Source organism: Rhagoletis zephyria, unplaced genomic scaffold (assembly GCF_001687245.7).
Source record: "Rhagoletis zephyria isolate East Lansing unplaced genomic scaffold, Rhagoletis_zephyria_1.1 Rzeph_scaffold_05857, whole genome shotgun sequence".
NCBI classification, from domain to species: Eukaryota; Metazoa; Arthropoda; class Insecta; order Diptera; family Tephritidae; genus Rhagoletis; species Rhagoletis zephyria.
The window spans coordinates 19,822-32,659 of NW_016162940.1; the positions used below are offsets into that span (position 1 = coordinate 19,822).

General features: G+C 38.0%; 1 protein-coding gene and 1 pseudogene across 1 annotated transcript; both read right to left on the reverse strand.

The window, feature by feature from the left end:
- LOC108372556 (tyrosine-protein kinase abl-1-like) lies at window positions 1–4,551 on the reverse strand. The gene is given in 11 exon segments (XM_017628281.1): window positions 1–660; window positions 750–836; window positions 932–1,127; window positions 1,271–1,432; window positions 1,498–1,766; window positions 1,842–2,061; window positions 2,854–2,894; window positions 2,897–3,649; window positions 3,736–3,879; window positions 3,882–4,418; window positions 4,475–4,551. Coding segments are annotated over 10 exon segments (2,289 nt in total). The 5' UTR covers window positions 4,119–4,418; window positions 4,475–4,551; the 3' UTR covers window positions 1–480.
- On the reverse strand, window positions 4,123–12,425 carry LOC108372550 (uncharacterized; annotated as a pseudogene).
- Between the last annotated feature and the right edge of the window lie 413 nt (window positions 12,426–12,838).

Genomic DNA, 12,838 nt, shown 5'->3' on the forward strand with positions numbered 1-12,838 from the left:
GCATAGTATTATTATTTTTTATTAATATATTTTTTTCTTATTTCACATTTAACCTGTCAGCTAGCTGCTTGCGTTTAGTTAAGGCGCAGACGCACGCTGCACAATTGAGTGCAGTTGGTTTGCTTGCGTTTTTTTTAAATCATAGTTTAATGCCGGCGCCAGGCTTTTAAATTTTTTAACTTAAATATATTGCCAACAGACTATTGACAAAAAAACATAGCATAAATAAAAACAAATACATATAGTTAAAAAAAGTGTAAATTCCACATTTTACAATATTCTGCTTACCACTTCTTTACTTTCTTTAAATTTTTTTCTTTGCATTATTTCACCTAAACTTAAAAAATATTTATTATAAATGTATGTATATTACTTGGTAATTTAAGTTGCTCACTTCGATTGGATTGGATTGTTTTAAATGTTTAATGTTTGCCTGCTGAATGTCACATTCTATGCGCGTAGTACGACGCATTTGCGCTCTCACGCTGGTGTGGTGTTTTTCAGATGTAACAACTTAACTTTAAGTTCGGCAAACGTTGGTCGCTTGGCGGGATTCAAGTCCCACGCTTGGCGCATCATTTCATATATTTCGGGTGGACAGCCTTCGGGTGCTTCCATTTTATAGCCGACTTCAACGTGTTTCACCACGTCGTTGAGGGGCTGCAAGTGAAAAAGGGAATTCAAATGAGTCTCAGTCTCACCTTATCCTAACCAATGGTACACATATTTTATTCTTTTGCAATACATACTATGCGGGGATAAGGAACTCGACCAAATGAATAAATTTCCCATAACAAAATTCCGAAACTCCACATATCAGATTTGTTGGAAAAACGCTGAAAAAATATATATGGGCAAATTAATTTTGCACAAGTAATTGGCACAATAAAGTCAATAGACTGCAATTTGTTGGCGAAATTCATATACTTACACCATTCTTGAGCGCTTCAGGTGCAGTCCATTTGATTGGCAATTTTCCGACATCCAAATTGTAGCATTCTTCGCGCGCTAAACCGAAATCAGACACTTTGGCGACACATTCTTCCGATATTAGTACGTTACGCGCGGCCAAATCGCGATGTACAACTTTTTTAGCTTCCAAATATTCCATGCCGGAGGCGGTGTCGCTGCATCGAATGAAAAACAAAAAGAAAAATTTATTTTAAGTAATGTGGACGAAGGACTAATTGCTGACCGTCGATTTTCTTTTAAACTTTAGCGAACTATTGTGTCTTTTTTAAATTATTTTTTCACTTGCTTGCATACTCACTAGGCAAAATTGATTTGATCCTTTTTCGTAATGTGTTGCCGTCCACGCGAACGCAGATAATCGACCAGCGAACCTTTGCTCATATACTCCGTCACTAAGTAGATGTGTTTGCTGGTGAAGACCAAGCCTATAAACTTTACCAAGTTTTCATGCTCCAAAGTGCTGCAATCAAGTGAACAGTTATTAATCACACACATACATAAATATATACTTTTGTATGTACTTACGTCATGACGGATGCTTCCGCCAAGAATTTTTGCACAGCGCCCTCATCCTTTAGCATCTTAACGGCGACTTTTTCACTGCGCAATATACCCAGCATCACATCGCCGAATTCACCCTTTCCGATGCTTTCACGCAGCTGCAAATCAGCCTCCGGTATAACCCAGCCCTTGTCCAGGAAGTCCTTAGAGTTGATGCAGAATTCTTGCCTGCCCTTTTTCGGTAAGCATTTTATCAATTGCGTGCACAGACCATCGGCATCTGCTTCGTAATGCTGCAAATAACGAAATAAATGTAAATTAATTAGACACGCATACTATGTGTGACAAAACTTTTGCGAGCGACTTACCGCAACCAATTGCCCCAGGTTTTCAAAGTACTCCTCATCGTCAATGGTTAGCTTGTTCTCCAAGTACTTGACACGGTAGTGTTCCACTTTGCCTTGGAAGCAGACGCATAGTGTATAGTCGCCTGGGAAGTTAGTCGATTCGCGTACTAAAAATAGGCCATCCTCGCGAGGCTGCAACAGGTGTTCGGCTTCGTCGCGTGTTATGCTGCCATGAAACCAACTATCAAAATAGAAAGTGAGTTGAGTGTGAGCAATAGAAAATTAAATATTTGAATGGTGGACAATTTAGAGCTTCACATCAAAACGAAATAAGCGGCAAGCACACATACGGTAATTTCACAATTGACTGTACTGTAGGTTTTTTTGTACGTTTTCTACAATATTTTGTTATTATAGATGGGGGCCCCATTATTTGGTTTGGTGCTGATTCTATGCTTCGTCACCAAATATGAGCTTACAAGAAAACGAATTTTTGCACTTCGTTCCTCGTGGCACTAAATTTGTTATTTTAGCTTCTGCAATTTGAGTTTTTGTTTTGCGTTTGTGTTTGCAAATGCAGATAAGATAAGTGTAAAGCAATACAAAACATAAACAGATAACACCGAACTATGTTAACAAAGCTGAAGCAGGCCGTCAGTTGCTTTTGGTGTTATATGAGCTTAAAACAAGTCCGCGTGCCTGATGTATGAAATTTCGAGTTAATTAAATATCATTACTTTTCGAAAGAGTTATTAAAGGTTTATGTACAGAGACATGTCAGATTAAAGCTAGCAATTTAAATACTGTTTATTCGATTTCAACGGCTGAAACAGATTAAATTTATAAATGTCATACTGATAAGAACATACATACATATGTATGTAATTAAGAAGTCACGCTTTTCGTGGTAATAACACTTGGAAGATTTATAATTTCATACGACAAATTGGCAGTTTTATACAGCAAGCCTCGTATTAAGACACCACCGCTCATTTAAATTTTATTAACTATCAACTGCATTTCGTTTACTTACGGCATTGCGTTCAGCTTCACTTCGCACTTCCGTTGCGGCTGAATATGGTGTTGATTAACGCCGCCAGCCATAGCGTTGGTGGGTGAGTGCACGATGCGGCTGCTGCATTGGAATTACTCGACCAGGCATTGGCCGCCACACCACCACCATTTAAATCGAAACTATGCAATGATGTAGACATGCTAGTCGCACCTATGCCTGAGCTGCCACCAACACCAACACCGCCACTGCCACCAGCAGTGTTGAGCGATATCGCCGATTGCGTTTGCTGTTGACTGCTCGAGAGCGATGAGGGCGCTTGCGCTTGGTGTAACAGCATGTTGCTGCCGTGTAGTGCGCCGCCTAGGCCAGCAACAATGGCGCCACTTTTCGGCGGTAGACCGCGTTCGTGCAACGATAGTGCGGCGCTATGTTGTGCCGCATTCAATGAAGACGACATAAGATTGTTGTTGCTATTGCTGGAAGCATTGCCTAGAAGCTGCAAATGCTGTTGTTGTTGCTGTTGCGTTACGGCAGCCACTGCAGCGGCTGTCACACCCCCCGTGGCGGGCGCGCAATTGCCACCACTGACAGCGGATGGTGGCGCAAAGGTGGATAAGATGTGTGTATGTGTATGTGGCTGTGCCGCTGAGCCAGTTAATTGCGATGTCTGCTGCTGCTGATGATGATGCTGTTGCTGCTGTTGTTGTTGCTGATTGGGTGATTTTGGTGAATGATTGGCGCCGGTTGCAACTGATATTAAATTATGACTATTAAGTGCATGCGAGGACAAGTGGATTGGATTGTGGTGTTGGTTCTGCAATAAGAAAGGAAATAAAAGATGAACAAAAAAAAAACAAACAAACAAATGCAAGACGAAATGACTTTTATTTCTATAATTACCACGTTATTGTGATGGTGCGGCGGTATATTTGGCGGTACAATATGCGGCTGCGATTGGCTTAGTTGCTGCTGATGCAACAAACTGACGCCTACGCTGCCAGCATTCGCTATACCGACGCCACTCGCGCCTCCGCCGCCACCACCACGCCGATGCCAATGCCGCCTAAGCCGCCGCCCACACCGCCGTGATTCGGTTGCGGCGCGGGACGTTTATTGTGTCGTAAAGGCGCTGTGGGCGGCATTTGATGCCCGGTGGATTGTAAGAACCATGGATCGCCTGCTGAATTGGCCGCCACTGTCACGGATGGTTGCGAGAAGCCGCGATGATGACCGACCACTGTTGTTTGTCCGCTATGCTGAGTCGCTGTGGCGTGACTGCTCATAACTTTATTGCAGCTCGCTTTCGGCGAGATTGAAGATGCGGACGACGACGACGACGACGCCGGCGTGGCAGCCGTTGACGTCGTTGACGCTATACCACTCGCTAGTGGACTCGGTGTAGGTGTGCCCGCAGCGGTGTTTGAAACAGCCGATTGTCCACGCGCGGCGCCAGTAGCACTTGTTGTTAAAGTGTGTGATGCAGTTGTGACTGCGCTGATTACGGGATCGTTGTGAGAATTGATGCAGTGAACGTGCGGTGTAGCAACAATACGTTTGCTATTGTTGCTTTTGTGGCTGTGGCTGCTCTTGCTATTGCGCCACTCAGTTGCTGCCACTGTTTAAGCTGCTGCAGCTGTTCGGTTTGAGGTGCGTTTGGCTTTTGCTGAGTTGTTGAGGTTACTTTGGTCGTTGGTGTTGTTAGAGTTGCAATTGGTGTTTTGTTGTTTGTTGATGTTGCGGCGGTTGTGGCAGTCGCAGTTGTTTCGCTTGGCTACGGAGGGAGATTAAAGCTGCTGCTGCTGTTGTTTTTGCTGTTGTGCTGGTGTGGTTTACGCCACTATCAGGCAGTTGTTGTAGCTGTTTGTGTTCTCTTTGTCCCCTTTTCGACTGTGGACATTTCAAGTCATTTGCTGGCTGTTTATTCTCTTTCGAAATTAACGATTCCTCATCTGTAAAACAAACAGAAAAAAAGGTTAAAAAAAAAATGTAAAAGATAAATATTAAAAGCCGTAAATATGTATAAGCTTAAAATTAAGTGAAAGCAATAAGGAAACATATTAATAGCCTCTCTGGAATTACTTAGTACCTTTTACCTCCTATCAGGCCACCATTGAATCGGGCGCCGAGTTCATTTGCGTTTGCTCATTTCAATCGCTTGGAAGCATTTGAATGGAATTCCATTCAACTAATTTACCATAGCGCTCGCATATAGTGATCAAAATGCAAATGAGGCCACAACACAGAGAAAAAATCAAACTACAAAAATATGTACATTAGGGCGGGTCAATTTGTATGGGAGTTTTTTTTTCAACTATGAGCGCTTAGCACAGAAAGATGCTACGTGTAATTCTAAGCAAATTTGCCGAAGAAATCATGGGCTTTAAATCAATTTGGAGTTTGTTAAATTACGAAAATAGGTTTCTTAGCACTTTGCTGTAGTGTCGTAAAGAAGTGCTTAATTTTTGTATAAAAACATGCTGCCAGGGTTTTTTTTTTGGTATAAGAAATCTATTTATTCAGTAATATTTTTCTTAAAACTTCAACCAAAGGGCGCAACAGTGAGCATTTTCACATTTTCTTGCAAACCTATTTCCGGAAATTTGCAAACTCTAATATCCATGGTTTCTTCGGCAAAGTAGAACCCGCATGGTGAAAAAAAAAATGTATACGCCCTAATGTACATGTATTTGAAAATAAATTCCGGCGCTCGTTTCAGAGTCAACTGACAGCGTAGCTGGAGCTGAGCCAGTGCCAACCAACGATCAGCAGCGCGCGCGGCAGCTGCGCAATAGCAACGTGATAATAAAATTTCAAGTTCAAATGCGAATTTTCTGTGCTTTTGTTATATTACTGTTTGTTAGCTAGTTTCTTGTTTTTTTTTTGTGTGTGTTTATTTAGCGTCAATTTGATTCACGTTTTTAAATTAATTCAAATTAATGCGGTAGTTGAAATTCTGTTTACGCTAGTGATTAGCTGTGCGCGCACCATATTTAATGGATTGACAGTCGCACGGACAGTCGATCAGTCAGATATACTTGAAATATACATTTGTAAGTAAAGCTTTAGCCAGTGGGATGATAAATAAGTTTGTGTGCTGAATGACATAAGCTAGAAATTATGAAAACCTAAAATAAAAAAAGAACAAAGTGTAAGCTCGGGCGAAACCGCAACTTCTTCAAATGCATACATACATACAGTTGCACACAAAATAATAGGATTGGTAAATTATAGTAAAACTGCGTACTTAGTTTTTCTCTCTGACGTCAGGGTTTTTTTAAAAGGACTTTGAAATTTAAAGATTAGCATTATTTCAAAAAATTATTTAAAAAATGCAGTGCAATGTAGGATGACGATAAGGGTATCATATAAAAGAAAAAATTCTATGGAATTATAACAGCATACATTTTTTGGTGCATAAGGACGAATAGGTATGGAAAATGTCCTTTACAAATTTTGTCCTTAAACATCCTGGAAAATTTGTAAAATGTTTTTTTCGAAAAAATTATTGTTTGAGGACTAATATACGCACGAACTCATCATCGAATTTCGTCCTGCAAACTTTATTAACTTAAAAAGATATTTATTTAGAGCGCACTTTCAATAGATACCTCCTATCGCCCTTGGAAGCCAACAAACTTTATTGTTTTTAAATTCTACATAATTTTCTCACCCCATTGGCGATTTCAGAGAGAAATGCGAGGGTAAAACATTTCAGGCAGCATAGTGAACAAAGTCGGTAAATGAGCAAGTGATTTATTATTGATTTACTGCAACAGAACCAGCAGATGAAGACATCGGTTTTGTTAAGCAATAAATGAAATTAAATAGTTAAGGGATTCACAAGAAAGAAACTGATACTTCAAGTCTCGCATTTTTTCTGCCAAAACCACAATCGCTTCATATCTACTAAAAAAAAAAAGAGTATTCAGAGACGCGCTGCACAAAATATACCTCCTTTATTCAACTTCTTAACCAAACACTGCATACATACTATACATATGAGTCAGCTTTTAAAAAAATTAAGAACAAGGAGCCACAAAGATGCATGTAAATGCACGTAATTATGATGAATTACAAGCTAATAATAAAACAGATAGAATCATTGCAAAGTGTAAAAAGGTAAACTTGTGTCATCCATATTTCATTTTGAACGCACATTCAACTTTCATATACATACAACCCATCTTACGACACACACACACACACAGCCACACAAACATGCGCTTACACACTCTTTGCGCGGTTATCTTGTTTGTTAATTTGTCCGAGCGCATGCGTCCAGCATCAAGTCAAGGTCAGTTGTTGCTGACATTTCTCGAGTGATTAATTGCATTTAAAGCTGTTGCAAGTTATACTCGCCTGATAAAAAAAAGCATAAGTAAACAGATTTTTGTTTTGTTTTTAATTTTTCTTCAACGATACCATCGCATGAACAAATGCACTTTCCTACATACATATGCATTTATAAGTGAATGAATGTTGAAGGCGCACAGCTAATTGCGAACACGAGCTTAAAACTGATAGCGACGCCGTGACTGCAACACTGTGTTACACTCATGGCGGCAAGCGGTATCTTGGTACCCCCACCCCTCTGCCTACTATTCGTTCACAAAGTATGTACACACTATTTAAGAATGTGATAGTAGAGTAAAAAAAACAGCAAAAGGAATTTTTTGTTTTACTCAAAAATTTGGTGGAAAGCAATTTAAATTTAAATTTTATCGTATTCGCAAGTATTAGGCACGGTGCACATTAGAGCGATACGATACGCGTTACGCGGTATGAAAGCGACATCGACATGCTGCTGAGGACGTGGAATTTGGTAGGAATCGGTGAAAACTGTGCACACACTTGCACGACAGCGACACTGTTGGCGACATATGTATATAGCTTGCGTATCGGCCGAGCTACACTTCGGCGACATAATCGTATCGGTCGAGCGACACGGTTTGCTATCACACCGCATATGTTATCGCGTATCGTATCGCTCTAATGTGTACCGTGTCTAAAAGTTGTGTTTTTTCACTTGTAGATTTTTTTTTGTTTTTATATTTTCAGCTACAATCACCAACAATTAGTACGCCATCCGAAACTGGGATACAAAATGAAAACGTTTTTAGTTAGTATAATGAAATGTAGTGTAACGAAATATTACTTATGTATATAATATGTACTATTGTAAAATCTAATAACATCACATTGTGCGAATAATTACATACGAGTATAGAAACACTTAGCTAGCTGATCTAACGAAACGAAGGCAAATTTATCGGTGAGCTGATAATCAACCTTAGTTTAAGTTTATTTAAAACATTGGTTTAAAGCTAAAGGTAGTACAGAATAAATCAAAGGTTTTAATATTCCAGAACTCAACTGTTCAGTGTATTAATGTTTATCGTATTGCAGTTCATAAGCTCGTTATTAATGATTTTCCTTAATCGGTATGTAATATGCACATACCCATTCCAGTGTTGCCAGAGAAAGTCCCCTAAAAATCTTCTAGATCCCCAAAAATCTTCTTTTTAAAATATCTTAAAAGAAATTCGATATTGGCTTTACGGCCGTAAATAGCCCTTATTATGTTGGTTGAAAAAATTACCAATTTTAAGTTATAAAGTCCTTTTTAAAACGACTTAAACTTTAAATGAATATTGCCTCGTGTCAACACAAAAGTTGTAGCACAGTTTACATATGTAAATATACACTGGCCAAAAAATATAAATAGGGACGCGACATTTTGCAAGTTTTGACCGACTTCAAAAAAGGATGACTTTATCAATTCGTACGAATATTTTTTTTATGTACATATATATGTTACCGCATAACTTTGGAGCACTTGAACTGATTTCGATAATTCCTGTTTATCGGAAAGGTGGTACTTCAAGGGTGGCCCCATACTAATTTGGTTTAGATCCGTTCATTGGATCATGAAGAAATTGACGATCAATATTTATATGAGATTTGAAGTCGCTTGTGTTTTTTGTTTAAAAATTACTTGTTCTTGCTCGTTATCTATCAAAAGACATGTAAGTCCAAACTTCAATCTTTGTACAAAAGTTAAGAAAATTCGACAAGGTCGATAACAATTTGGAGCTTTTTAATTCGATTTTCTATTGATATTATTTTATAAAGTAAACCGCTCCTTTTTTCTCGTTATACACTTATCCGCGTAGACTCATCAGCATTTAAACTAGAGGGGATACAAAAGACTGTTTGTTCTTTCCCTCCACTCTCTAACTCTGCACTAGAGTATATGTTTTACTGTGCGAGAGAAGATAATAGCAGATAATATTGTAGGGGATTTCATATTTTATTTTTCTTCTTCCTTCATTTGCTGCTTACAATGATATTATTGGCGATATTATCCATAAGTAATTAAACAATTTTAGCTTAAACTTTAAAAATTTTACATCATACACAAAAAATCTTCATTTTGAAAATTTTTTCAGTGCAAAATTTTGCTTTTAAAAGTCTTTTTCTGAAGATTTTTAATAAAAAAAACAGCCCGAAAATGTTCATTTTCAAGATAAATCTTGACTTATGGCAACGCTGACCCATTCATATGTATGTATATGCATATATACATACTTACATACATACATACATACATTACAACGTGACGATTTTTACTGCGAGGGCCTCATCCAAAGAGTTTGCCACGGGCCTCAGATGGTATAGTTACGCCGAGACTGCATAGCAACTACATACATAGCTTCAATCTGCTGACTCATTTCGGAAGTACGAAAATAGCTTCAGATAATGTTGCATGTCATATTTTGAAATTTTTCCCCCCCGACACGCATGCTTTTTATATGAAAAAATGCGCAACATCTTATAGAATTTTTTTTTTTTTAGAATTTTTAGAGGATTGAAAATGAATGGAAAAAAGTTAGAAATTCTTCACATAGCGGCATTATTTTCATTGCTTTACCCATTTTCATCCGAAATTTCGTAAAGTATTCGAAGTGTCCACAGTTTATGACATTTTAGAAAATTCGACACAAAATCGGATGAGATCTTTACGAAATATTTAAAAATTCTCTACACTTCAGAATACTCTGAAGAAATGGTTTGCAGGGAAGTTGTATGCATAAAACAGAAAGACATTCAAGCAGCTTAAAAAAAAGAGCTGTATACACTTAATACGGTTTTAAAGTTAGATCTCACATGCAACAAACAAAGCCACTTTCCCACCGATTGTTTTCGCTCATTTGCGTTTGATTTTTATTATTGAGCTTCCGCTTCCCTTTTTAAACAAAACAAAAAAAAATAACGCATAAATTAGCTCAATCACACTTAAGATGGTGGTGGAGTGTTGCTACTACGCGAAAATCTTAAAATAAAATACTACTATTTTACCCAATTGGTTTGGTTCTGCATTTAACATTATTTTTGATTTAAAATTAAATGTAAGATTCTATTAAATTTCGCACTCAAAGATACACTTATGCAGCACTAGAGCTTGTGAGCTGTAGCTGTAGTTTGTTCCCTCTACAGTGCCATTCACATCACCCGTCCTCTCCTCGTACCGCGATTTGTTTTAGGTTCGGCACTTTGGTGCTTTAGTGGCGTTTAAAAAGTGCTTTGTTGTTGGCTTTGAGTAACTCGCTGGCTAGTTGGATGATTACTTGGCTGTTTGGGTTGCCTGCTTTGTTAGGTGGGCTGTTGTGAACTTCCGCTTCGTTGACTTCACTTTGTATGGGAATTTGAATTTAAATGAAGTTTTCAGCCGAAGTGCGAACGGGAAGTTTATAAGTACAAGTACAACGTTTTTAATAAGTTGATCCAACAAAACTTAAAATGATATCGGGTTGACGAAGTTTATTGAAAAAACACAAAAAAAAAAAAACCAAAAAGTGCCAAGTACAAGGTTCCCGCCCGCATTATGCGATTTTCGTGATGTTCAACTTAATTTAAGTGCAAACAAGTTTTCATGTACAGCGCGTTTCAGAAACATTTTTAGCGTTTATGGCAAAGTTAGCTTCTTACACGTCAAATTGTTTATTTTCATTATTTTTCGCAAATATTGAAAATGTGTTTTTTTTTTTTTTTTTAAATATACAGGCGTCCGACCCAACTCGTGATGAGTCAGAGTCAGAGACCCAAAGCCAAAGCCAGCCATATACAGCGTCAGTCTGTTATTTAGTTAGTCAGCGCCACAGCACGTTTTAAATTCGTCGCATTGAAGTGCGCGCGCGTACAATAATTTACATTCGTACATGAAGTGTGACTTTACGGTCGACGGTTGTAGGAGCGCAAAGTATGTATATGTATATATGTACATATACATATATGAATGTACTATGTACATTTTTGTACTTACACGCAGAGAAATTAATGAGTGGGGCGTAGGTAATTCAATTAAGAGTGCAAATTGAACTCGAAAGTCATAGCCTTGAGTGAATGAGTTGAATTGAGTGCAGTGAATGCGTAGTTAGGATTCAGAAGGCAGTGTGTGAATAGTGGTAATAGAACCCTGCAAAAAAAAAATTAGTTGATTAAAATAAATAAATAACTAACTTTTAATTAGCTATGACAAAACTAACTTTAAGTTAGTTGTAAAGTCGTGCAGGAGTCATGCAGGCGTTATCGGGAGTTTGTTTTCCTTAGAAGTTTCTATTTAAATATCCTCATGCAAAAACTACTTTCAATACACTTTTTTCGGCACTTCCCAGATCATTTTTCATATTCAGGACAAATAAAATAAAGGTCGAAATTTTATATTATATCATATGGTTTTGGTTAGTGCGTGAACAATATTTTTTTATAGAAAAATAACAAACAAAAAAATGTAACTTAAAAGACATTGTGCTGGCAGCATGTATTATGGTTTATGGCCCCAGGCAGTACTCTAAGCCCCCTTTGTTGGGTGAAACGACCAAGCCGGAGCGGGATACCTATAATTGTGGCTCAGACACTTTAGGTGTGCGATAGTCTATGCTATACAGGGTTTTGCAAATAAATTATGAGTTTAAGTTCAACATCTTAATCCAATTTGTACAGAGGAACCAATTAAAAACGATCGGATTATAGTTCTTCATCAACTTCAACTTCCAACCTCGACAATCCCTCATCATTTGCCTCAGTGGGAATCTCCTCTTATATAAACACTTTCAATTCATTAAAACGTTGATTGACTCATCAACTCAGGCAGCTTCTCATGCAAATGCAATTTAATACATACACACATAAATTGACTTTTGTGAACATGGTTATCCCTATACCTACATACATACATATTCGCATGATGATTTTTGTGAGACCCTTCATTGTTGACTCGCTTGCCATTTTCGCTNCAAATGCAATTTAATACATACACACATAAATTGACTTTTGTGAACATGGTTATCCCTATACCTACATACATACATACATATTCGCATGATGATTTTTGTGAGACCCTTCATTGTTGACTCGCTTGCCATTTTCGCTACCGACATAAGTTACGCCATCACCACCACACACGCCTGTACTCGTACTGCTGGCTGCCTGTTTCGCAATCTCGAACTTCTAAATATGGTGAAAACTAATTTGCATGCAAAAGCGATCGCCGCGAGTGTAAGCACAGTAGTCACTATTGTTGAATTTTTGCTGTTTTTTTTTTTTCGTTAATTATTGTTGCACTTTGCATTCATTTAGAATTTTAATTAGAAATTTGATCGAATCACTGCTTTTTATTGTACATACATACACATGTGCATATGTAGGTATGTGCTATGATGTATGGCTGTAATATTTCAGCTTAATGACTGGGCACACTGACAGGCAGTGAGTGAATTGGTGAAATATTGCCTTCTCGATTCATTAGTAATATTCCCTCTGGATTAATGTGTTTAAGNTATGGCTACTGTGCATCGTAAAATGAGCTGTAATATTTCAGCTTAATGACTGGGCACACTGACAGGCAGTGAGTGAATTTGTTGAAATGTTGCCTTCTCGATTCATTAGTAATATTCCCTCTGGATTAATGTGTTTAAGTGATTCTAAATTAATATCAGATTTA